Source organism: Ursus arctos, chromosome Y (genome assembly GCF_023065955.2).
Source record: "Ursus arctos isolate Adak ecotype North America chromosome Y, UrsArc2.0, whole genome shotgun sequence".
Classification (NCBI taxonomy): domain Eukaryota; kingdom Metazoa; phylum Chordata; class Mammalia; order Carnivora; family Ursidae; genus Ursus; species Ursus arctos.
In genome coordinates, this window is record NC_079874.1 from 23495613 (window position 1) to 23523331 (window position 27719).

At 35.4% G+C, this 27719-nt stretch overlaps 1 protein-coding gene across 1 annotated transcript; it reads left to right on the plus strand.

Moving 5' to 3' along the window:
• Nucleotides 1–3695: 3695 nt before the first annotated feature.
• On the plus strand, nt 3696–27719 carry LOC113248379 (eukaryotic translation initiation factor 1A, X-chromosomal). The gene is made up of 7 exons (XM_026489781.4): nt 3696–3878; nt 5635–5718; nt 7982–8085; nt 9135–9185; nt 23390–23471; nt 24667–24758; nt 26719–27719. The coding sequence occupies exons 1-7, from the start codon at nt 3863–3865 to the stop codon at nt 26722–26724; spliced, it is 435 nt and encodes a 144-aa protein (XP_026345566.1). The 5' UTR covers nt 3696–3862; the 3' UTR covers nt 26725–27719.

Sequence of the window (27719 nt, forward strand, 5' to 3'; positions counted from 1 at the left end):
AAAATGAACTTGTGGGACTTCATCAAGATAAAATGCTTCTGCACAGCCAAGGAAACAGTCCAAAAAACTAAGAGGCAGCTCATAGAATGGGAGAAGATATTTGAAAATGACACTACAGATAAAAGACTGGTATCTGAGATCTACAGGGAACTTCTCAAACTCAATACACGAGAAACAAATAAATCAAAAAATGACTTTTCCAATGAAGACATACAAATGGCTAACAGACACATGAAAAAAGGTTCAAAATCATTAGCCATCAGGGAAATTCAAATCAAACGCACACTGAGATACCACCTTACGCCAGTTAGAATGGCAAAAATTGACAAGGCAAGAAAAAACAAAGGTTGGAGAGGATGTGGAAAAAGGGGATCCCTCTTACAATGTTGGTGGGAATGCAAGTTGATATAGACACTCTGGAAAACAGTGTGGAGGTCCCTTAAAAAGTTCAAAAATTGAGCTACCCTATGATCCAGCAATTGCAGTACTAGGTATTTACCCCAAAGATACAGACATAGTGAAGAGAAGGGTCATATGCACCCAAATGTTCATAGCAGCATTGTCCACAATAGCTAAATAGTGTTAGGAGCCGAGATGCCCTTCAATAGATGACTGGATTAAGAAGATGTGGTCCATATATACAATGGAATATTACTCAGACATCAGAAAGAACGATTACCCAACATTTGCAGCAACATGGATGGGACTGGAGGAGATTATGCTAAGTGAAATACGTCAAGCAGAGAAAGACAATTATTATATGGTTTCACTCATTTATGGAACATAAGAAATAGGAAAATCGGTAGGAGAAGGAAGGGAAGAATGAAGGGGGGTAAACAGAAGGGGGAATGAACCATGAGAGACTGTGGTCTCTGGGAAACAAACTGAGGGCTTCAGAGGGGAGAAGGGTGTGGGATTGGGATAGGCCAGTGATGAGTATTAAGGAGGGCACGTATTTAATGGTGCACTGGGTGTTATACGCAAATAATGAATCATGGAACATTGCATCAAAAACTGGGGGTGTACTATATGGTGACTAATATAACAAAATAAAAATTATAAAGAAACAAAACAAAACAAAAGAAAAAACAAAAATAGATTTGAACAGAAAGAAGATCGAATCAGCAAACTAGATGATAGGACAATGGATATTACCGAATATGAGAAAGAGAAGGAAAGAAAAGTTTGAAGAAAAGTGAAGCAAACTTAAAGGACCATCAACTTGATTGACAAGGCATTGAGGGAATTCCAGAAGGAAGACAAAGGTCAGGCAAAGAGAGTATATGAAGATATAATGATTGAAAACCTCAAATTTAAGAAAAGACATATATAAACCACCAAGGAGCTCAATTAACTGCAAATGAAATTAACTCAGAGACTCACATTAAAATTTTAAAATCAAATGTTTGAAGCAAAAAGGAAAGAGAAAATCATGAAACCACGTAGAAGGGACTCATCCCATACAAGTGATCCTCAATAAAATTATCAACAGATTTTTCATCAGAAACTTTGAAAGCCAGAAGCCAGGGCACTGATAAATTCAATGTACTAATAAATAAATAAATACATAAACAAACAACCTACCTAGGTACCTACCTAACTAAAAATCTGTTAAACAATCACTCTATATTAGCAAAATAAAAGTGAAAAAGGTACTAGGACTCCCATCTAAACACAGTTGAAGGACTTTGTTAGCACTAACCTGCCCTGTTGGAAGTGTTTGAGGGAATCCTAGTGGGTGAAAAGACAAGATAGGGGATGATCACTCATAACCTGAATGAAGAAATAAAGTTCTTTAAAGACTCACCTTATTTATTTATTTTAATCAGAGCGCTGAGTGATTATATGTAACTATCTTACACATATAGATAGGATTAGGATAAAAGGTAACAATGATCACTGATGCTTGAAGATCCTAGAGAGAATTGACAATGCGAAAGCTCACAGCAGGATGGATTAGGCTAGGTTCATCCTCTGTATAAAGTTATCAATGCCCTTGCATCTTGCTTCAGGGTCGTTTGTTTGTTTATTTTAGTAGCTAAAGTAGTTATTTACTTGCATGGTCCCTGTTGCAATTGATGATGAATCATAGAACATGGGAGCTCCCTTTCTGGCTTCCCAAATCCATATTACTGGGGTTTCCGTTTATTTTCACACTGGAGAGGATATCTGGGTTGGGATAAGATTTTATTTTGAATTGCAATTTCCCAACACTAGATTGAGAGAAATAAAGAAAGAAGACTAAAATTATAGTCAGCAACAAAAACTGGGGTGTTACTACTGCCCTTCATAAGTTAAATGGAATTATTTTATTTTTATTTTAAAATAAAATAAAAAGGATTATGAAAGAATACATAATTGTATACGTACAAATTAGAAAACATAGATAAATTAATTTCTGAAAAATACAAACTACCAAAAATGTGTCAAAAGAAATAGAAAACCTAACCAAATGTATAATGTAAAACTGATCAGTAATGAAAAGCTTCCACAAAAGTTAAGGCCGGGACCAAATAGCTCTAGTTGGTGACTAGTGAATCTAGCTTTGTCAGATTGGTGAATTCTACCCATCACTGAAAAAAGAACTTATAAAACAGTGGAAGAGGAAACATGACATTATTCAATGAAGTCATATTTTTCTTATTCCAAAGCCAGATAAAGACATTACAAGAAGTATAGGGTAATGTCTGTTATTAACACAGATGCAGATATTCTCAACAAAACAGTAGCAACATATTAAATGATTATGTATCATAATGAAGTGGAATTTCTCATAGGATAATTTGTGGGCTAGACATCTTCGGCAATTGGTTAAATGGTATTTATTGTAAAATTAAGAGGCTGAGTTTAAGTTTTCCTCTGTTTATTCTCACTTCTTTTCTGTTTTATCTACATTTAGTGCTTCTTAGATATTCTGGTGAGTGTTGGTAAAGGTGAGGAATAGCTAAAGTGTCTGTCCTGTTAAGGTTTACAGTGAGGTAAGGAAGACAAATTTTGAAGAAGTTGTGTAATGCATAGCATAGTGTTTATGGTAACAGTACTGTGTTACATAGTTCAAGTTACTAATGGTGTAGATGTTAAGCGTTATAGCCAGCTATGATACTTATGTGAAGTAATATAAAGTTTTAGGTAAAGTTATGGTGGTAATTATATTTCAATACATGAATATCTAGTTAACACATTACAGAATGTTAAATTTAAAGTTACACAATTTTACAGTAGACTTATATCTCAATTTTAAAAAGAAAAAAAGAAAAAGTAGTAACAAGTATATTGCACAAAGGGTGTCTTGGCTCTCGTAAGTACTACGAAATACCTTAGCATGGGAACATGACTTATTAAAATCTAGGTAAGAGGCAAGAATAATGTGTCCATAACTTGTGAAACCGGGAGACACAAGAAGGCAGCCGACTTCTGGTTTAAACTGGCAGTGCGGTTTCCTTTAAAGATTCTTTCATTAGAACACATGGTTCGGCATACTCCATCCTTGATTCCGTTTCTTTTCAGCTCAAGTGTACTTGCCTTCGCAGGACTTTCACCTCTTGATTTGCTATTTCAGAGTCCTTCTCTCTTCTTCCAAGAACCATCAGTCAGTAGCTACACATGCTCAGTAGAAGCAATAGGACAGGGGTGTAAATCTATTCCGGTGCTGGAGGCACGGAAAAGTGACGCAAGCGGCCCCAACGCCGTTTGCTTTGCGTGCAATCGCACTTCCTGGGCGACTTTGTGGAGCTCGGCGCAAATTATTGTCAGTCACGCTCAGGCTGCGATTACTTCCTCCGTTACATCCCTTGGAGAAATAGCTGTTCCGCCGCCTCCCCAGGAAAGAAGTCGCAAGCGCCGGGACATATCAGTTACCACCATGCCAAAGAATAAAGGTAACGTGCGGCCCACTGCTCTCGGCGCAGACCTGAGACCAGGCCCAGTGACCATTCTTCCTTTCCAGTAGACCTCGCTCAGGATAGGAGCTGAGACGTTACTTCCCTCCCAGTTTGGTCACATTGCAATGGAGCCGACGCCATTTTTGTAGGGCCTCCTGCGGGAGAATGTAGGCTTTGCTCCCGATTGGCGTCAGACTGACCGCGACGCTTTATGGACCTGTGGGGAAGACCTCGCCGAGGTGGCCAGGGTTTCCCAAGTGTAGCATTTTTGTCCATCCTGGCACTGTTCAAGAACAGTTGTGTTTCCTGCTTTTACGACTACCAGATGTGGTGTTTCTTTAAGGACACTTCAGTATTGTTGAACGTACTATCTTTTCTTGTAAACTGTAGGTGAAACCCTAATTCCCATATAGCTTCATATGTGGTGGTTGACTTTTCCTCTGGCCCTTCACATTTTAAAAATCTTTTCCAGAAGGCATTTTACATATTTACCAAAGTTTTCAGGCTTCGTTTCCTATAACGTGTACTGAAAGTAAAGGTTTCTATCTGCCCTATTCTCCTACATACACTTCACAAATGATCAGATTTAATAAGTGTACTTTGAACTCCAAGTGGGAGTACTAACCTACATAAACCACGTTTGAGGTATTCAACATCTTTCTTTATCTGGGAAATTACTTTTGATGCCGTATAACAATGCATAACGTAGTGAAACCAAATGGATTAAAAATTTTTCAGGCCCACCTACCTTTTACTATAACACAACAGTGGCAAACTGCCCTAACAGGGCAAGAGTACATTGAAGAAGATTGATATTTGCACAGTGCTCAGACAGACATTTTTAAATTCTATTTCGAAAGTGAACTTTTGTTTAACATTATTCCCGTCGGTGCCTTATTACTACTGCTTACAGCCTTTCTCCAACCTTTGAAAACGACTGCTCTTGTGGTTTACATTCAGAAATGGAAATAAAACCCCATAAAGTACACCTTCATTATTTAATAAAAAGCCTGAAAGAAAGAAAGTTAATACTATATTCAAATATTCAACTTTAGTTAAAGCAAAAATTGAAAAATGGAAGTTAACTGTGGTTTTAAATTTTTAACATGGTACGGTTATTGCAAGGAACTACATAATACTCCTGTTTCACTAATGCAAATAGCGGTTAGTACAGTTCATAATAGTCTAAGGAAATACATTTATACTGTGGAATTTGTAGAATAATCTTCAATATAACATAATTTAATAATTGAAACACAGGTTATCAAAATAAGGAATTAACCACACATGAAAATGTTCTCTAAGTCTCTATTGATATGAAAGGGATTATTTATTGACTGTAATTAAAATAGGTTATAGAAGAGAATGTTTGGAATCCTATTTTTATTTGGAAAGCAAAGACAATAAAATACTAATAGCTCAACTAATGAAATTTTTCTTCTGTGTACTTTTATGTCAGAAAAATTCAAAAACAAATGTCCAGGAAGGGTGCAGTTTTATTATATGTTAACCTAGTAAACAACTAGAAAGGAACCATTGAAAAATTATACGTGTAACCAGTTAGGTAACCAAATTATATAAATTTTTAAAAATCTTAGAATTCTGTTAGTGTTGTAGTACTATTTAAATGATAATATTTTTCTCTAAGTGATTTTAAAAATTTTGTAAGCCTTATTTTAGCTTGTTTCATAATTTACTATATAAAGTACAGACTATTACACTTAATTTTTTTATTTACTTTTAAATCAACCAGGTAAAGGAGGTAAAAACCGGCGCAGGGGTAAGAATGAAAATGAATCTGAAAAAAGAGAATTGGTGTTCAAAGAGGATGGACAAGGTAAAATTTTTTAACTTACTAACATCTTTTTCTAATTAATGTGAATTTCAGCGTTTAACCTGAAAAAGAATCTTATGCATAATCCTGAGCATTTTGCTGTTCCTCATTTATAATCCCCTAACCCAATTCCCCAGAATTTGTCTACTAAATAACGAGTTTTATACTAGCTCTGGAAAGAGGATTAATTGCTGGCATTTTTGTAAATACAGTTCTCATTGTTTTGTAAAGAACAGGTTATAACTGAAAGAATTATATGATTTAGAGCAAATTAAGCCCAGAATGGCATCATTAAAAATATCATACTCTGATATTTTTGAGGAGTATATCCTGACCTTGGGCCCTCCATTCTCCAGTGATGCTAACACATAATCATAAAATGTAATAAAAATGAATTATTGATTAACCCTATTGGATTAAGGAAGGCCAAAGATACAGAAAATGAGTTTTTAAAAAAAGACTGGAAGTTATTTTTTCCATGTTAAAAACAAATTTAAACTCTTCAGAAAAATCGTATATGGGTATAACAGACTCTCATCTCTTTACCTACGTTCTTTAGTTTTTAACATTTTCTTTTTATACTTTCAATAGGTGTTTACATTTTTTTCCCTAAAGTTTTAAACTTTCTTACAGACACCTTATTCCATAGTTAGAGACTTCAGCCCTGTAACACCTCAACATTATCTCGTAAGACAAGGGCTTTTTCTTTCATAATTACAGAATTATTACAAGAAATTTAACTTTAACACGCTGTTATAATTATAAAACAAACTTGCACCTTTAAAATAAGTCATGAAGATGAAGAGTACAACAGGGATTATAATCAACAGAAACAAAACAAAACAAAATTGTGTTACATAGTATTGTGTAGTGGTATCTGCTATATTAGCCACTGACTGTATATGGCTATTTAAATGAAGTGAAATTCAAATTTTGAATTACCGTATTATTCAGTTCATTTATATGTTACCATCAACAGAGAAAAGTTCTATTGGATGGTTCTGATTTACTGTTATAATATATATTCACATTTCTTCAGTTGTCAGTAATTTCCAGCACCTTATAACAAAACCTTGTAGTCATGGTATGCATGCAAGCCACTAGAAAGTTGGCATTTTTATTGTATATATAAAATGTGTTGTCTGTGAAAAGACAGTTATTTAACCTTTGTATTTCTCACTTCCATTAGAAGTTTGTTTTCAGGCCAATTTTCTAATTTTTTTCATGTTTTCTTCTTTGTTGTTTTATTTTTCCCACGTTGAAGAAGTGGAAGCTCATCATGTAATCCCCAACAGTGTATTCTAATTTATCTGTCAGTGTAATTATAAATTAGTGCAGGCTCTCCTTGGGGTTAGTTCTTAATATAAACTTTAGTAGTGAGTGGGTTTTGTAGTAATTATGTTTCCTTCTCCTCACTTGCACTTCTGCCTTTGGTGTTTAAGTCTAGAAGACACTGCTTCATGTGACTAATGCTCTTATCTTACCAGTATTTTCTAGTGGCAATAGAATAAGGTGGCTTCCTAAAGAATATTGCTTTTGGAAATATTTTAAACATTTGGCATTTTATCTTGGAACATTATTCTTATTAAATAACTTTAGGATAATCACCAAGTTATTCTAAAGTAAATAAAAGCTTATTATTAATTAACTTACGGGTTTTTTACTACTAAAGTTTCTGGAGGAAAGAAGAGTCAAGATTTGACTTCTAGCCAAATGTGAGAAATTGATAAGCCAGGATTACAGTTTACATTTTAGAGTGAGCAAATTTGATATCTAAAGTAGAGCACTCAGTCATGAAGATAAAAGTGAACTGATTTACTTAAAATTAAAATGTTTGTATTAACAGAGATAGCATGTCATGGAAATGGCATTTGTAATCGTAGACAAATTCTTCTGTTGGCTTTTACTTACTCTAAAAATAAGGTGGTAAAGTATGTAAGTGTAGCTGGAAGAGGCTGTAGAAATTGTTCAACAGGGAGTTCTGTGGTTTGCTTGAGTATAATTAGAATATATCACCTATTTTAGAGTAATATATGTTAACTATATTAGAGAGATATATATGTATATATATCACCTTGGAAGAACCCTTTCTCGGTAGAATATTTAAGCTTTTTTGTTGATGAAGGCTTATCCCTTTTTAAAAAAAATTATGGTTTGATGTATGTTTACCAGTAAAAATGAGGCTGTTAATTGTATGCTAATTTCAATTACGACCTTTTAACAAATATTGAACAGTATTCTATATTCTTCCCCCTCAACCCCTCAGAGTATGCTCAGGTAATTAAAATGTTGGGAAATGGAAGATTAGAAGCTATGTGTTTTGATGGTGTAAAGAGATTATGTCATATCAGAGGAAAATTGAGAAAAAAGGTAGGTATGGAGATTTGTTTCAGTTTAATACAAAATTTGCTTTTTTAAAAAAATGGCTCTGCTTTAGCTGTATATAGGCCAAGCAACTTATTTTTGTAAGTTCCCGAAGATTTCAAAGAGTAGTTTTTTAGAGGACGTTGTAATTAAGAAAAATAAAATCTTTGATGATAACTTATATAATAGAAGTTTGTGTTTTACAAAGATTTACCAGTTTCATCAATATTGTAGTTCTGCCACAAATGTTTACTCTGATTATAATATTGAGGAAACAGTCAGACAAATCCAATCTACAAAACACTTTTAAAAATTTGTCAGAAAAGAAAGAAAAAAGCTAAGAATTAACATCAAAGAAGACTAAAGAGACTGCTAATTATAGTGCATGTTCCTTGACTAGATTTTGGTTTGGGAAAAATGTTTTAGGAAAAAATTAAATTGGATTATGTTAAGTAATAGTATTTAATTCGTTGTCATAGTAGCTCAGACAGATTTATTACTCATGTTGGTTAAAAGTTCCTTCATCTCTGATTTTATAATTAAAATTTTTTTGTTCTGTTAACATGTTGTTTTCTAAATAAATGATGGGTTTAGAGCCTATATATTTGTAGACTCGTAACAGAGTGGCTGTTAATGTTGGTGGCTGATTTTCATATATTTTGAATAATTGATTATCATTTGAGTGGATTGTGATTAAAAACCTCTGATGTCCATGTCACAAATGATGCTTCTTTTGTGATTTTTAAACTACTTAAAATTATTAATATTTTAACATCCTAAATTAGAAAATTTGAAACTAACTCAAGTGTATAGTACAGTTTTTTTCCTGGTATGCTAAAACTACATAAACTAGACGAATTTTGCTTCTATATACATGTTTATGTATAAATACACACATGAAGTGTGGTATATATATGCTGCTGTTTTTCCTTAATTCTTTATAGGAACTTTTTTCCACACTGGGTGAATTTTTTTTTGTTGGGAGAATGGTTTAACATTCTTTTTTCTTACTTGTTTTTGATTAAATGTGGTATGCAGTAAATTTTCTTTTATAGGTTTGGATAAATACCTCAGACATTATATTGGTTGGTCTTCGAGACTATCAGGTAACAAATACACTTAAAGTTATATTGTGTCCTTGTGTTTAATAAGTCATTAATGCTTAGAAGAGACAATATGGATATGTTTGATTAGTTCTAGGCATTTATGAATCCTCACCATTCTATTTTCAAAATATATTAAGGGCCAGTGATGTTCAAGACTGTAGTACTTTCCTAATTCAGAATAATTCCCACAGAGATTAATGATACATGTATGTTATGAGAAGACTGGCTGATTCAATATTGTTCTTTATGTATAATTTTTCTTTAACTATAGTATGCAGTACATACTCTCTTACAAAGTTTGGATAGATACCAAAGATTAGTCTGTTCATATTCGTTTAAAGGCCAGTTAAATTTTAGGCATTATGCTGGGTATTCCAGGGATTATGGTTCCCAAAAATGCCTGTCTGTGAAATATTTTTTTTTTAAGTTTTCTTTATTTATTTATAGTGCGAGATAGCAAGAGAGAGCACAAGCAGGGAGAGAGAGAAGCAGCCTCCCTACTGAGCAGGGTTCAATCCCAGGACCTTGGGATCATGATCTGAGCCGAAGCAGACACTTAACTGACTGAGCCAGCCAGGGTCCCCTCAGTCTGTACAATATTGATGTGGACTAATATCTTCACTGTTCCGTGGTGCAATGAGAAGATATGTGGTTATATGGTTTTTCTCATGAAGCTAAATTGTGTTTTCTTTTTTAAAAATATTTTTTAAGTTACTTTTTCTGAAATGAAGTGATAGTCTATATGATGGTGATTTTTATTAGGGTTCTTGTCGTAACAAAAATTTAATAATGTCATGGTAGGATCTCATCATCAATTAGAAATTTTTTTATAATAATTTTTTTTATTATATTATGTTAGTCACCATACAGTACATCCCTGGTTTATGATGTAAAGTTCGATGATTCATTAGTTGTGTATAACACCCAATAAACCATGCAATATGTGCCCTCCTTACTACCCATCACCAGCCTATCCCATTCCCCCCGCCGGAGCCCTCAGTTTGTTTCTCAGAGTCCATAGCTCTCATACTTCATTCCCCCTTCTGATTCCCCCCTCTTTTTTTAAAGATTTTATTTATTTATTTTACAAAGAGAGAGACAGCCAGTGAGACCGAGAACACAAGCAGGGGGAGTGGGAGAGGAAGAAGCAGGCTCCCAGCAGAGGAGCCTAATGTGGTGCTCGATCCCAGAATGATGGGATCACGCCCTGAGTCAAAGGCAGACGTTTAACAACTGAGCCACCCAGGCGCCCCTACCCCCCTTTCTTTATCCCTTTCTTCTCCTGCCGATCTTGCTAGTTCTTATGTTCCATAGATGAGAGAAACCATATGATAATTGTCCTTCTCTGCTTGACTTATTTCACTTAGCATTATCTCATCCAGTGCCGTCCATGTTGCAGCAAATGTTGAGAAATCGTTCTTTTTGATAGCTGAGTAACATTCCATGGTATATATGGACCACAGCTTCTTAATCCAGTCACCTGTTGAAGGGCATCTCGATTCTTCCACGATTTAGCTATTGTGGACATTGCTGCTATGAACATTGGGGTGCATATGGCCCTTCTCTTCACTACGTCTGTATCTTTGGGGTAAATACCCAGTGTGCAATTGCTGGATCATAGGGTAGCTCAATTTTTAACTTTTTAGGGGACCTCCACACTGTTTTCCAGAGTGGCTGTACCAGCTTGCATTCCCACCAACAATGTAGGAGGGATCCCCTTTCTCCACATCCTCTCCAGCAATTCTTGTTTCTTGCCTTGTCAATTTTTGCCATTCTAACTGGCGTAAGGTGGTATCTCAGTGTGGTTTTGATTTGAATTTCCCTGATGGTTAATGATTTTGAACCTTTTTTCATGTGTCTGTTAGCCATTTGTATGTCTTCACTGGAAAAGTGTCTGTTCATATCTTCTGCGCATTTTATGATTTGTTTCTTGTATATTGAGTTTGAGAAGTTATTTGTCGATCTCGGATACCAGTCTTTTATCTGTAGTGTCATTTTCAAATATCTTCTCCCATTCCGTGGGCTGCCTCTTAGTTTTTTTGACTGTATCCTTGGCTGTGCAGAAGCTTTTTATCTTGGTGAAGTCCCACAAGTTCATATTTTCTTCTGTTTCTCTTGCCTTTGGAGATGTGTCATGAAAAAAGTTGCTGTGGCCGATGTCAAAGAGGTTGCAGCCTATGCTCTCCTCTAGGATTTGGATGGATTCCTGTCTCACATTGAGGTCTTTCATCCATTTGGAGTTCATCTTTGATTATGGTGTGAGAGAGTGGTCAAGTTTCATTCTTTTGCATGTAGCTGTCCAATTTTCCCAGCACCATTTATTGAAGAGACTATCTTTTTTCCCCTGGATGTTTTTTCCTGCTTTGTCAAATATTAGTTGCCCAAAGAGCCGAGGGTCCATTTCTGGGTTCTCTCTTCTGTTCCTGTGGTCTACGTGTCTGGTTTTGTGCCAGTACCATGCTGTCTTTGTGATCACAGCTTTGTAGTATAGCTTGAAATCCAGCATTGTGATGCCCCCAGCTTTGTTTTTCCTTTTCAACAATTCCTTGGCAATTCGGGCCCTTTTCTGGTTCCATCAAATTTAAGAGCTGTTTGTTCCAGTTCTTTGAAAAATGTCATCGGTATTTTGATTGGGATGGCATTGAAAGTGTAGATTGCTTTGGGTAGCATGGACGTTTTGCTATGTTAATTCTTCCGATCCATGAGCATGGAATGTTTTTCCATCTTTTTGTGTCTTCTTTAATGTCTTTCAAGAGTGATTTGTAGTTTCTAGAATATAGATCCTTTATGTCTCAAGTTAAGTTAACTCCGAGATGTTGTATGATTTTTGGTGCTATTGTAAATGGAGTGGATTCCCTAATTTCTCTTTCTTCGGTCTCATTATTCGTGTATAAAAATGCAACTGATTTCTTAACATTGATTTTGTATCCCGCCACATTACTCAATAGTTCTATAACTTCTAGTAGTTTGGGGGTGGATACTTTTGGGTTTTCCATATCATGTCGTTCGCTAAGAGAGACAGTTTGACGACTTCTTTGCCGATTTGGATACTTTTTATCGCTTTTTGTTGTCTAATTGCTGTTGCAAGGACTTCTAGTACTATGTTGAATAATAATGGTGAGAGTGGGCATCCTTGTCGTGTTCCTATTCTTAAGGGAAAGGCTTCCAGCTTTTCCCCATTGAGAACGATATTCTCTGTAGGCTTTTCATAGATGGTTTTTATGAGATTGAGGAATGTACCCTCTATCCCTGCACTCTGAAGGGTTTTAATCAGGAAAGGATGCTGTATTTTGTCAAATGCTTTTTGTGCATCTATTGAATCATATGATTTGTGAATTTTTGTTTCTGGATAAAATCTAAGACACTGATTGATTTGCGAATGTTGAACCACCCTTGCATCCGACGGATGAATCCCTCTTGGTCATGGTGGATAATCCTTTTAATGTACTGTTGGATCTTCATATCTCTCAATAATCACTCTCAATGTAAATGGCCTAAATTCTCCCATAAATATAATAATCCTTCCAATTCCATTGGTGTTGGTCGTGTCCTCTCCTTTTTCATTCATAATTTTAATAATTTGGTTCCTTTCTCTTTTCTTTTGGATAAGTCTTGCCAGTGGTCTGTCAATTTTATTGATTTTCTCCAAGAACCAGCTTTTTTTTTTTTTTTTTTTAAAGATTTATTTATTTATTTACTTGACAGAGATAGAGACAGCCAGCGAGAGAGGGAACACAAGCAGGGGGAATGGGAGAGGAAGAAGCAGGCTCACAGCGGAGGAGCCTTACGTGGGGCTCAATCCCATAACGCCAGGATCACGCCCTGAGCCGAAGGCAGACGCTTAACCGCTGTGCCACCCAGGCGCCCCTCCAAGAACCAGCTTTTAGTCCTGTTGATCTGCTCTACTGTACCTCTGGTTTCTAATTCATTGTTTTCTGCTCTAATCTTGATCAGCTGCTTTCTCGTGCGTGGATTAGGCCTGTCCTTCTGTTACTGATCTAGCTTCTTGAGGTGAGAATATAAAAACTGCATTTTAGATTTTTCTATTCTTTTGAGTGAGGCTTGGATGGCTATGTATTTTCCCCTTAGGACTGCCTTTGCAGTGTCCCATAGGTTTTGGACCATTGTGTTTTCATTCTCTTTTGTCTCCATAAATTGTTTAAATTGATTTTTGATTTCCTGGTTTATCGAATTATTTGAGCAGGATGGTTCTTAGTCTCCAAGTGTTTGAGTTTCTTCCAAATTTTTCCTTGTGGTTGAGTTCCAATTTCAAATCATCGTGGTCTGAGAATATGCATGGGATAATTTCAGTCTTTTGGTATCGGTTGAGACCTGTTTTGTGACCCAGAAGATGGTCTATTCTGGAGAATGTTCCATGGACATTAGAATAGAATGAGTATTCTTTGGTTCTGGGGTGTAGTGTTCTGTATATATCTATGAGGTCCAATTCGTCTAGTATGGCATTCAAAGCTCTTGTTTCTTTGTTGATTTTCTGCTTAGGTGATCTATCTGTTGCTGATAGTGGAGTGTTGAGGTCCCCTACTATTAACGTATTTTTATCTATATGTCTCTTTATTCTGGTTAAGAGTTGGCTTGTATATCTTGCTGCTTCCCTGTTGGGAGCTTAGATATTTATAATTGTCATATCCACTTGTTGGATACATCCTTTAAGAATAATATAGTGTCTTTCTGTATCTGTAACTACATTCTTTAGTTTAAAATCTAATCTGTCTGATATGAGAATTGGTACCCCAGCTTTCTTTTGAGGTCCATTGGCGTGAAAGATGGTATTCCATCCCTTCACTTTCAGTCTGAATCTATCTTTAGGTTCAAAATGAGTCTCATGTAGACAGTAAATGGATGGATCATGTCTTTTTATCCAATCTGCAACCCTGTGGCACTTTATGGGAGCATTTAGGCCATTTATATTGAGAGTGATTATTGAGAGATATGATTTTAATGATGTCATGTTGCCAGTAAAGTCTTTGTTTCTATAGCTTGTAACTTTCTGTTCTGTATCCCTCTTGGGGCCTTTTTCCTTTTATAGGACCCCCCTTAATATCTCCTGTAGGGCTGATTTCGTGGTTACGAAATTGGTCAATGACTGGCGATTCTGGAAGGTCTTTATCTCTCCATCAATTCTGAATGACAGCCTTGCTGGATAAAGGATCCTTGGCTGCATGTTTTTCTCTGAAAGAGCTTTGAAAATGCCCCCCCCCCAACCCTTTCTCTCATTCCAGGTCTGTGTGGACAGGTCTGACGTCATCGTGATACCTTTGCCTTTGTACGTGAGAAACTTCTTTGCCCTGGCCGCTTTCAATACTGTTTTCTTGGATCCAATATTTGCGAAATGCACTATGACGTGATGTGGTGTAGGTTTGTCGTGGTTGAGCTTAGGAGGGGTCCTCTCTGCCTCTTGAACACGAACCCTTGTTTCCTTTGCTAAATCAGGGAAGTTTTCAGCTACAATGTGTTCAAATATCTCTTCTAGACCTCTGTTTTTTTCCACCCCCTTGGGGATGCCGATGATTCTGACATTGGATCGTTTCATTGACTCAGTAATCTCCCGTAACCTACATTCGTGGGCGTGGATTTTTTTAAGTCCAGCTTCTATTTTCGCTTTCTCTTCTACTAACTCATCCTCCAATTCGCTGATACGTTCTTCTGCCTCATTCACCCTGGCCGTCAGAGCCTCTAGTTTTGACTGCATTTGGCACATAGAATTTTTAGTTTCTGCCAGATTCACTCTCATTTCCACCCTTAGAGATTCTATATTCTCATTAACATTTTCGTTAATACTTTTTTCAAGTCTACACATCATCTTGACCATTGTTACTCTGAATTCCATTTCTGATAATTTGTTATATCCATATCCATTAGTTCTGTGGCAGAGTCCACAGACTCACTATCTTTTCTTTGTTAGGGGGGATTTCTCCTTCTTGTCATTCTGATGAGGAGAGGTTGCGGGGTTGTCCAAAGCCGAAATTATTGACCAGGACCCAGGTCTTGCGCCCTTGTTTTATAGGGATCTTAGGGATGTAGGCTTCTTGATTTTTCAGCCTGCCTTCTGGGGGAGGGCCCTGCCACACCGATACTCAGGCAACTCTGTTTGGGTAGAGTCTCCCTGTCCCCTGCGAGGGAGGATGAGAATGGGCACACTGTGAGCCGGTATTTCCAGGCTTTTGTTCTCTGGCATTTTCCTCTGGTGGTTTGCTGTGTCTCTTCTGAGAGTCAGAGCAGCAGTGGCCAAATCCCAGCCTCTGTCTCAGAACAGAGGGATCACAGTCTGCTCTCCATTGAGCTCTTCTGGCCATTTTAACTCTGTTTCTGTTGGTGCTGCTACAGCCTACAGCGTCCAGGGATGTGCACTCCACAGCTGGCGTCCCAGCCCTCACTTCCAGGGCCGGCACCTCTCTGTCCTTTGTGTTTCTAACACCGCCAGCCTCCAGCCACGCCCGCGCGCTCCGGAGCTCTGTTTCAGTGTGGTTTGCACACACTCCGGAGCTCCGGTTTTCAGACTGGTCGCGCGCATTCCCTGGCTCACAGTCTCAGTCTGCTCTCTCGCGCATGCAGGTCCACAAGTCCACCCGCTCCCCCGTGCAGGTGGCTACTGCTTCCCGGTGCCTGAACGCGGCAGCTCCTTCCCCCTTCCGTTTAGCTTCCGATATCTGTGCGTGGTTTCACGGCCCCCCGTTTCGTACCTCAATACTCAGTGCTGGAGATGTTTATTTGTAGAGATCCAGATGTATTTTCCTGCGTTTCAGGCTGATTCCATGGTTGTTCAGAATGGTCTGGTACCTATCCAGCTAGACTCAGGGGACCAGCTGAAAAAGGGGACCCCTACTCCTCCGCCATCTTAACTCCTCCCCCCTCAATTAGTGTTTTTTGTTTTTAAATTTAAAGTTCTTGAAATCCATGTCTGAGAAATCCTGTTTTGGGGAGCAGCTGAATAAGTTAAACCTTTAATCTCCAAAAGGTTTACAATATGACTGTGGAAGGAATAGACATGAACTCAGTAGTTAAATTGCAAATTTGTGTATATATGTTATAAATTTGATATGAGCACTTAGAAAATTCATAATATTTACCCTATATAATATCATCCTTCAGATCTTACACAAACTGACTAATCCATGAGCTTTCTACCTATTGGAACTCATAACCACATATTCAATCAAATTGTGAGCAAAAGTTTGCTGTATTTTTTTATGCTGTTATTTTGTCGAACTTTGTGTAGATACCTTTTAGGTCCAGTTGTTTTTAACGTTTCAGTCTTGTATTTCGTTGTTGCTCTTTTGAATAAGTCTGTTCATTATGGAAAGAGACATACTGAAGGCAGTTCTTCTAGTTTCATGTCTAGAATTTCTGTTAAAAAATGATCAATTGCTATTGACTTTTTTTGGTTTAGTGAGACATTCTTCTGATATCTTTAATATTTTTAGACATAGTTTCTTTAAATATACTTACAAAAGCTGAGGTAAAATCTTCAAGTTCAATTTCTGGATTTTCTCAAAACTGTTTTTGTTGAATGCTTCTTTTCTTGTGCATGGGCCATACTTTACTGTTTTTTTGTTTTGGTTCGTTTTGTTTTTTTGTGGATGTCATAATTGTTTTGTTGAAAACTAGCAATTGCAAACGCAATATGGCAAGACTGGAAATCAGATTCCCTCTCCCAGCAGTTTGTTCTTGCTGTTGTTCATTTAGTGACTTTCCTGAACATGTTTTTTCCTAATGTGTGGCTGTTGAATTGTTAGCTTAGTGGACAGCTTGTGTTTGGGATGAGATTTACTTGAAACCAATAATCTTCCCAGGCTTTGTGTATAGACTGTATTTAACATTCAGGCTATTGACAACTCTGCCTTAATTTTTATATTGATACTTGTACAGAATTTCAAGGTCAGTCAAATCTGGGAGATTGGGACCTCTCTAGGTCTTTCTTAAGCACGTACACAGCCCTGGGCATGTGCTTGATGTGGTTTCTCAGGAATATGTTGGACTTGCCAGCTCTTTCAGACGTGCCTTCCAAAGCTTTTCCCCTTAAGTTTATTGGTCTCTTGGTTTTGTTTGCCTTTACTGTAACCACTTAAAGCCATTGCACTATTATAAAATTGCCACTGATTCCTTCTCAGTAAAAGTCCCCAGAGTAAAATAATAATAGTGACTAAGCTCTTGATAATAAAATTAAGAAAAGGTCTATAAGTGGGAATTTCTGGGAACTACTAGTTCTCTAACAAATGTTGTTTTTAAGGCTCTTCAGACAGGTTCTGCCTTTCCAGGGGCTGCTCACATACTGGTTTTCATCGTTATGAGAACTTGGGTGAAGGGATGGGACTGGAGCAAGGTAAACTAAAGTTCATTTGCACTTGCTTGCAGTTAACTCTCAGATTATTGCAAGCATTGGATAATTTCTGTATTCTGATAAAATGGATTTTGACACTTTTTGCTAGTATTCCCTGGTATTATGAAGAGCAGATTTAGGAAGTTCTTAATCCACCATTCCTGCCAGTGTCATTGTTCTTTGTATCTGTCTCCCCCAAGCTTTATTGGAATATAATTGACATATAATATTGTACAGTGTGACAACTTGATACTTTTATATATTGCAAAATGATTCCCACTTTGGCATTAACATCGCTGTTCTGCGATATAATTATTTTTTTTTTGTGGTTAGAAAATTTAAGTTCTGTTTTCTAAAAATATTTAAATATGTTACTATATTTAGTTCAGTTAGTTAACATGCTATACATTTGATGTCCAGAACTGAGTCATTTTGTAACTGGAAGTTTGTAGCCTTTGACCAGTATCTCCTGATTTCACCTGGCAACTACCACTTTATGCTATGTGTCGGTGCTTTTTGCTTTTTTGCATTCTACATTTAAGTAAGGTCATACGGTATTTCTCTATCTGATGTAGTTCACTTAGCCTAATGTCCTGAGGGTTCATCTGTGTTGTAAGAAATAACAAAGATTTCCTTCTTTTTCATGGCTAAATAATTTTCTTCTGTTCGTGTGTATGTGATGTCTTTATCCATTCATCTGTTGATGGACACTTAGATTGCTTTGTGTCTTGGCTATGGTATACATGGGTGCATATAACTCTTTGAGATCTTTTTATTTATTGTTTCTTTTGGATATATATGCCTGGAAGTGGGATTGCTGGATCATATGGAAGTTCTATTTTAAATTTTTTGAGGAATTTCATACTGTGTTCAGTGGTAGCTCTACCAATTTACATTTCCATCAGCAGTGCACAACGGTTTTCTTTTCTCTTTTTTGGCCTGCATTTGTTACCTTATCTTTTTGGTGAAAGCGATTTTAAGAAGTACAAGGTGACATTTCACTGTGGTTTTGATTTGCATCTTCATGATGTTGACTACCTTTTTATTTACTTGTTACCATTTGGATATCTTTGAAAAACTGTCTTCAAGTCCTTTGCCTACTTTCTAGTAGAAGTTAATCATTTTTTCTGCTCTTGAGATGTCTTTATTTTGTCTGCTTATCAGATAAATGGTTTGCAATATATTTTCTCTCATTCTGTAGATTACCTCTTCATGTTTGTTGACTATTTCCTTTGCAGTGCAGAAGCTTTTTAGTTTGATGTAGTCCCACTAGTTTATTTTTACTTTTGTTGTTTGTGTCTTTGCTGTCACTAAAAAAAAAAAAATTGCCGACGCCAGTGTCAAGGAGCTTTTCCCTATGTTTTCATCCATTAGTTTTACAGTTCCAGGCATGTTTTAGTCTTTTCTTTGATCCATTTTGAGTTATTTTTTGTTAGCGGTGTAAGAATCTCCTAATGCCATTTATCAAGGAACCTATCCTTTCCCATTTGAGTGTCCTTGGTTCTCTTGCCAAATACTGGTTGACTTGATATGTGAAGACTTATTTCTGGGCTGTCAATTCTGTTCTGTTGATCTCTGCGTCTGTTTTAATGCTTACCATACTCTTTATTAGTATAGCTTTGTAGTGCAGTTTGAAATCAGGATGTATGATGCCTCTAGCTTTGCTATTGAGATTGCTCTGGCTGTTTGTAGTCTTTGTGATTCTATATAAATTTTAGAGTTTTTCTCTTTGTGTAAATAATTCATTAGAATTTTGATAGTAATTACATTGAATCTGTAGATTGCTTTCGATAGTATAAACAATATTAATATCCTAGTTCAGGAACATGTGATATATTTCCATTTATTTGTGTCTTCAGTTTTTCTTAATTAATACCTTATAGTTTCCAGTGTATGCTCTTGTACATCATTGCTTTAAATTTGCTCTTTTTAAAAATTTTTTTTGAATATTTTTAATTTTATTTAAATTCCAGTTAATTTAGTACAGTATAATATTAGTTTCGCGTATACAATGTAGTGATTCAGCATTTCCATATATCACACCGTACTCATCACAAGTGCACTTCTAATCACTATCACCTACTTAACCCATCCCTCCACCTGTATCCTCTTGGTAACCATCAGTTTGTTCTCTAATTATGGGTCCCTTTCTTTGTCTCTCTCTCTTTTGTTTCCCTTTGCTCATTCATTTAGTTTTTTAAATTCCACTTATTAGTGAAATCATATGGTATTTGTCTTTTGTGATAGACTTATTTCACTTAGCATAATACCCTCTAGTTCCATCCACATTGTTGCAAATGGCAAGATTTCATTCTTTTTGATGGCTAAATAATATTCCATTGTGTGTATATACCACATCTTCTTTATCCATTCATCAGTTGGTACACACTTGGGCTCTTTCCATAGTTTGGCTATTTTAGATAATGCTGCTTTAAACTTTGGGGTACATGTATCCCCTTGAATTCGTATTTTTGGGTAAAATACTGGTGCAATTGCTGGGCTGTAGGGTAGCTCTATTTTTCACTTTTTGAGGAACCTCCATACTGTTTTCCAAGGTGGCTGCACCAGTTTGCATTCCCACCAGCAGTGCAGGAGGTTTTCCCTTTCTCTGCATCCTCACCAACATCTGTTGTTTCCTGTTTTGTTAATTTATTTCAGTGGAGTTTTGATTACACCTCCCTGATGTTGAATGATGTTGAGCATCTTTGCATGTGTGTGTTAGTCATCTGCATATCTTCTGTGGAGAAATAACTATTTGTATCTTGTGCCCATTTTTTTTATTATTATTTTTATTTATTTGACAGGGAGCACAAGCAGGGGGAATGGGAGAGGGAGAAGCAGACTCCGTGCTGAGCTGGGAACCCCACACCAGGCTCAGTCCCATGACCCTGAGATCATGGACCTGAGCCGATGTCAAATGCTTAATCAACTGAGCCACCAAGGCACTCCATCTTCTGCCCATTTTTTAAATGGATTGTTTTTGCATGTTTTATAATTTGTAAGTTCTTTATGTATTTTGGGTACTAACCCTTTATCAGAAATATCCTTTATAGATATTTTCTCCCACTACAAACGTTGCCTTTTGGTTTTGTTGATTGTTTCCTTTGATCTTCAGAAGCTTTCTATTTTCATGTAGTCCTGATAGTTTATTTTTGCTTTTTGTTTCCCTTGAATCAAGAGACATAGCTAGTAAGAAGTTGCTGTGGCTCATATCAAAAAAGTTACTGCCTATGCTTTTTTTTAAGGATTTTTATGGTTTCACGTCTCATAGTTAAGTCTTTGTATCTTTGTGTATGGTGTAAGAGAAGGGTCAAGTTTCATTCTTCTGCATGTGGCTGTCCAGTTTTCCTAACACCATTTGTTGAAGAGACTGTCTTTTTTTCTATTGGATCGTCTTTCCTCCTTTGTCGATGATTAGCTGACCATAGAGTTGAGGGTCTTTTTCTGGGTTCTCTCTTCTGGTCCATTGATCTGTCTGTTTTTGTGCTAGTACCATACTGTCTTGATGACTACAGCTTTGTAATAGAGCTTGAAGTCTGGTGCTATTTGTGATGCCCCCAGCTTTGGTTTTGCTCTTCTGTTTCAAGGTGGCTTTGGTATTTGGAGTTTTTTGTGGTTCCACATAGATTTTAGGATCATTTGTTCTAGTTCGGTGAAAAATGCTGTTGGTATTTTGATGTGGATTGCATTATATGTGTAGATGTTTTTTGGTAGGATAAAGATATTTGGCCCATATTTGTTCTTACATTCCATGATCATGGAATGCCTTTCCATTTCTTTGTGTCCTCTTCATTTCCTTTGATCAGTGTTTTATAGTTCTCAGAGTACATATTTTTTACCTTTTTTATTAGGTTTATTCCTAGGTATCTTGAGTATTGGTGCAATTATAAATAGGATCGATTTCTTGATTTCTCTTTCTGCTGCCTTACTATTGGTGTATAGAAATGCAACAGACTTCTCTGTATTGATTTTGTATTCTCTGACTTCACTGAATTTGAGACTCAGTTCTGGCAGGTTTTTGGTAGTGGCTTTTGGGTTTTGTACATAGAGTACCATGTCATCTGCAGATAGTGAAAGTTTGACTTCTTCCTTGCTCATTTGGTTGCCTTTTATTTCTTTTTGTTGTCTGATTGCTGAGGCTAGGACTTCCACTGTTGTGTTAAATAGGAATGGTGAGAGTGGACATCCTTGTCTTCTTCCTGGTTGTAGGGGAAAAGCTCTCAGTTTTTTCCCCATTGAAAAAGATATTGGCTGTGGGTCTTTCATAGGTGGCTTTTATGATGCTGATGTATGTTCTCTCCAAATCTGTTTTTTTGAGGGTTTTTATCAAAAATGGATGCTGTACTTTGCCATATGCTTTTTCTGCATCTATTGAAATGATAGTATGGCTCTTATCCTTTCTTTTATTAATGTGGTGTATCACATTGATTAATTTGCAGATATTGAACCCTTGGCTAACTGTATTCTTAGGAGTGACTTGACTGGCTCGATTGGTAGAGTGTCTGACTCTTGATGTCAGCATTGTGAGCTCAAGCCTGATGTTGGGTGTTGAGAGTAGTTTACAAATAAAATCTTTAAAAAAAAATAATCTTAAGTATTTTGGTTTTGATGCTATTGTAAATGGGATTGTTTTCCTGTATACTTTTTCAGATAGTTTATTGCTAGTTTGTAGAGACACAGATTTTCATATTTTGATTTTGTATCCTGATACTTACTGAATTCATTTTTTGTATCAACTTTTATAGACTGAATCTGATCATGCATTGATTCTTTTTTTAATATTGTCTAATAAAAACTTGTGATCGCGTGTTAAAAATATATCATTTTTATGCCCATTATCTTATTTTAACTTCATATGAACTCCAAAAGTGGTGAAAGAATAGTTACTAAATTTCTTTTATGGACAATGAAACCAGAATTCTTAAAGGATTAATATCCTAATAAGAAAGTAATAGCCAAGGTCTGGGGTAGCTGGCTATTCTGATCTTAATCTTTTGTGAGTAATTTTGTAATGTTGCTATTCAGTTGTCCATATTACAATATCACCACCACCATGTGCAAAGCGTGTTAGAAATGCAGATTATTAGCCCAGTCTGCTATCTGCTGACTCCAGATTGTAATTTTAAGAAAATTCCTATGTGTTTTGTATGCCCTTTGCAGTTTGTGAAGTGTTGGTTTATAGCATACTGCAGTTGCAGCACTGTGATCATTTTAATCGCCTTTCTTAGGCGCTTTTTTTAGGTTAATTACAAGCCTCCAAACTCTAAATGCTTCAGATTGTTTAGAATGGTGAAGTATGATTTAAAAAATGCACTACAGTTATCGGGGATATTTGCATCAGAAGCAACCAAAAGAATTTTTTAAATACAGAATTCTGGATATCACCTCAGGTTTGTCAATCTTCAGGAGTCATAGGTATCTTTTGAAAGCTCTACAAGTGATTCTTATAGGTAAACTATCCTAAGAACCGCTGAATATAGAAAGGTATGTTAATTTTCTTATGTCATCATACCATTTTTGGCTTTGAGTTGACAGTGTTTAACCTAAAAGGAATCCATTACACCTTCCTTTTTCTGTTTTGTTTTTTACTTTTTTCTTAGTTTTTTCTTTTATTTCTCTTATTAAAGTGAATAATATAAGTAATTTTTCTAGGCTAAATCATTATTTAGTCGTGCATGTAAACTTCCTACTTGTTTAAACCCAAGAATTTTTTTCTTAAAGAAAGTAGAGAGTAGGTGAAGAAAAACAGGAGAATTTGTAACAGAACAGTAAGTGAGCTTTTTCTTAATGTGTTAATTTGAAAGTAATTTGTGGGACAACTGATATTTTGACCTATCAGTTTGACAGTTACTTGTTTATTTCTAAGGATAACAAAGCTGATGTAATTTTAAAGTACAATGCTGATGAAGCTAGAAGTCTGAAGGCATATGGCGAGCTTCCAGAGCATGGTAATGTTGAAGTTTTCATATTTCCTTGTCTTAGGATATTATTTGTAGGTGTTTAGATGAAGCCATTTTGATGGAATTTTGTCTCATTTACATATTGTGTATGTACTTATAAAATTAGTTTTTAGTATGCTGGTCATACCAAATGTCAATATTTTATGATATCTTATACTATTGATACTTTAATAATAAATAGAATTCTGTTCCTAAAAAATGTTCTTTTGGCGGGAAGTTTAACACCTTATAGTCCCTTCTATGTAGTATGTGTTAAAGAATGTATTGTATAGTGTTTTTAATGATTTTCAAGAAATTGTTGGTTTTCAGCTAAGCAAGGAGAACTATTATGATACTGGATTTGATTTTTATAGAAAACAATGGTCAATTTTTCTTAGCTTAATGGTCTCCTGTAGAGTTGTGTATATTTTAATAGACATTTCTTTCTAATGGCAAAAGTATTGCATTTTCATTGTAGTAAACTTGAAGATATTAACATAAGTCCTTCATAACATAAAGGAGGAATGTACTATTTCCTAAGGTCACACTATTCACTTGGCAGCTACTTTTTTAAATATGTTTTTTACTGCATTACATTTTCTTATGAAAATACAAGATTTTTACACAAGCCATGAAATTTCTAATGAAATTATTGACATTTAAGGAAGCGTTAAAATATATGAGAGACCAGTACTTCCATATTTCATTTTTATTGGTTGAGGATAAACATGATTTGACCAACTCTTTTTGACTGATTTGGTAAGTGTAATAGTTCGTAAGCTACTCTTCTGTTAGAACACTATGTATGCTGATAAGTTGTTAGCATATTTTTAAACCATTTGAAGCATACTTGGGAAATGTATACCTAAGTTAGTGTAATTAGAGCCTGCCTGCTTTATTTACACTACACTTTTTACACTACATTTTTAAACAAAATAGAAATATAATAAATATATATATATATACTCTTCATTTTAATGACTTAGCAGTGAACTTGGTATTTCATTATGAACTTGCTTTGTGTGATGCATTTTTATATAGAAGTTAGTAACATTTTTCTTGTAATGAAACATTGGTTGAACTGAAATGTCACTTCTGAGAGTGTTTTGTATAGTTCAGTATTTTATACCAGACTTGTTTTTGTAGTCTAATTTATCTAATATTATCTTGACTATACATATGAGTATATTTATTTTGTCTTTAGCCAAAATCAATGAAACAGATACATTTGGTCCTGGAGATGATGATGAAATCCAGTTTGATGATATTGGAGATGATGATGAAGACATTGATGATGTAAGTAGTGGACAAAACCTTGTATATTTTGTTTTGTTTATAAATTATCTATAGAGAAACAAGGTCTTTCCCAGATTTGTTTAATCTAGGAATGTTAAACATTAAGCTAAGTATGTTAAGACCAGTGCATGAATTTGAGTATTCATTAATGTTTAGAGTCCAGCTAGTCAGATGGTTTATGCTTTGAGAAACCTTATAATCCTTTGAAACATTTCTTTTTGAAAAGAGCAATATTATTCACTCTAACAATGGGTACTCCATAATGAAAACTTGCTTAAGTGAGTGTCTATAGAGACAGCTATTAAGAAATGTAGCAGTTTTGAGAATGTGCCTTCTTCTTAATGAAATATTAGTAGGTTAAAAGAAGAATCTTGTTTGAACCAGCTTGCTCAAGGATTGAAATTGCAATATACTTTTTCGTAATAAAGCAGTATACTGTGTACAAAAGTAATAAATGTCTCACTGTTAGGTTGTTACTGTATTTAAATAAAATCCATCTTGATTTTCTTGGAATGTATATGTGAAATGGGATGGTGGTATGTCCTACATTTCTATCAGGCTTAGGCTTTCTTGTTTGTTTGTTTTTCAATATCTCTGTAAAAAAAAGGTAATTCAGAAACCACAAATGAGGATTTGATTTGATACTTAGACGTTAAGAATATGTAGAGTATTTGTTTCTGACAAATACTGTGCAGCACAATAGCAAAGTTGTTCAAAAAAGTGAAACCAGTCTGTGGGAAATTTAAGTTGAGCACAAGTGAAATCATGCCACATTGGTAGTCACTGATCTAGAGTAGAGATTTCCAAATCTTTTAATCACCAACAAACACCTTTATTAAGGGCATTTTCAGACATTCGGAGAAGTTGAGAGTTTCTAAAGTGAAGTGAACACTTAAATATGTACCACCAAGATTAGACAATTTACATTTTTCTATACTTGATCTATAACATCAGTCCTTTTATTCATTTATAGATCCATGTTATTCTTTAATGTGTTTTCAAATCATTTAGATTACTCAATGAGTTAAAGAAATATTGAATACATGCCTCCAAAGTAGATTTTTACCAGATTTTTTTACCATTCATTTATATGCATTTTTAGATTTTATTTTTTATTTTTTTTAAAAGATTTTATTTATTTATTTAGAGAGAGACAGCCAGCGGGAGAGGGAACACAAGCAGGGGAGTGGGAGAGGAGGCAGCAGGCTCATAGAGGAGAAGCGCGATGTGGGGCTTGATCCCGGGACACTGGGATTACACCCTGAGCCAAAGCAGACACTTAACGACTGCACCACCCAGTCGCCCCATTTATATGCATTTTTAAACTGCTTTATAAAAGTTGTGTATATTTTAAAGCATACCCAGAAGTAGGAAATGAAAAAGGATGGCAAGAAAACATTGTTCTGATATTTTCTTCATGTACCTCCTTTGGGGACCCTGAGCCCCAGAGGATTCTTACAACTAAGTTAATTTTTGACAGTAGAACGATTATTTTCTGTGCCAAAATTTAACATAACAGTTGGTTGTCCATTAAGGACATTTGCATATTTTGACACCTGAGATGGGATTGAAGGCTAGGTAGGAGCTGAACTACAGTGTGTATGTGAATATGAAGAGGAGACTTTGGTTTAGTACCGCAGTTTCCCATTTTTAAGGTAATTTATACTGCCAAATGTCTGTTCCTACTTGCACAGTATAACACCTGTAATCACTACCATGAAAAGAAAGGTGATTTTAAACTTTATTAAGAACAGCTGTATAACATAAAACATTCTTAAAGGGTTCATAAACGCTTAATGGAAACAAACAGGAATTGAGAAAAATAGTATAGAGAATATTTCATTCAAAAGAATGTAAGTATTTCCCAGATAGTGTAAAGAGGTCCTTATTATGTAATAGACTATTTATTGTATTATAAGAATTATTTTTTCCATGGATTTCATGTTCTTTTCACTTACAGATCTAAATTGAACTCAGAGTTTGTGAGGATTATTCTACAATTTTGATTTTGACCAACACCTTTTAAGAAGACTAAAACTTCATTTAGTATCAATTTAGTTTGTTAAGACACACTCATTTATTTTCATTGTTTTAAAGTATTACATTTCTCTATAACTGATGAAACAATTACTTTAAGTGAAATTTTAACACTTATTCTTTTGATGTAATTGACTTTAGGAATAAAAGATTACAGTACCTGCTGTTAAACAATAGAAACAAGTCATTCCCATTGTGACTACTTTATTCTAGTTAATAGGTGTTTTGAATAAATTGCCTTATCATTATTGGTTTTGGTAAAGCCTTGTTCCAGCTAGTTTGTTTACAGTTTTTCTGTATATTCTAGTTACCTAGGTGTTTTCTAAGATTTTTGATATAATTTAAGAAAGAGAAGTCTACACTTCAAGTCAAGAAATGGAGCTATTTTCATATTTATGTAGCCATATGTATTTTTATACTAAGTTTGATAACTTAAACATTTCTTTTCATCATTTTATGTTGCCACCATCATAAAGAAATAAAAAAGCATTTCCAAAATGCAGTTTTTAGAACATGGGTTTGAAGAGCAATTTTCAATTTGTATGATTAGTAGTTGCAAAAATTCAGTGGTAGATAACCCAGTTATTTTTACGTTGGAAGTATTAACGTATTAGTTGATAGTATTTTTACTTACTGTGTATAGGAAATTTCTCAAGACAGCTTTTGATGGCAAAATAAGTACAGTATTTTTAATTATATGGAATAGGTTGTGTTAAATATGTCATTTATTGTCAATGCTCATATGCATTGTAATCTATATTTTTGGGCTTTATGAACAATTAAAGTACAATGTATAAATGAAACTAATATTATAGTAAGTTCTATTAAACTAAGCCTTTCTTAAAGCCTTAGCCTAGCTGGGTTTTATCAAAAGGGAAGAGAGGAATCACCACTGAGAAATATAATAAAATGTGTTGTTGAGTA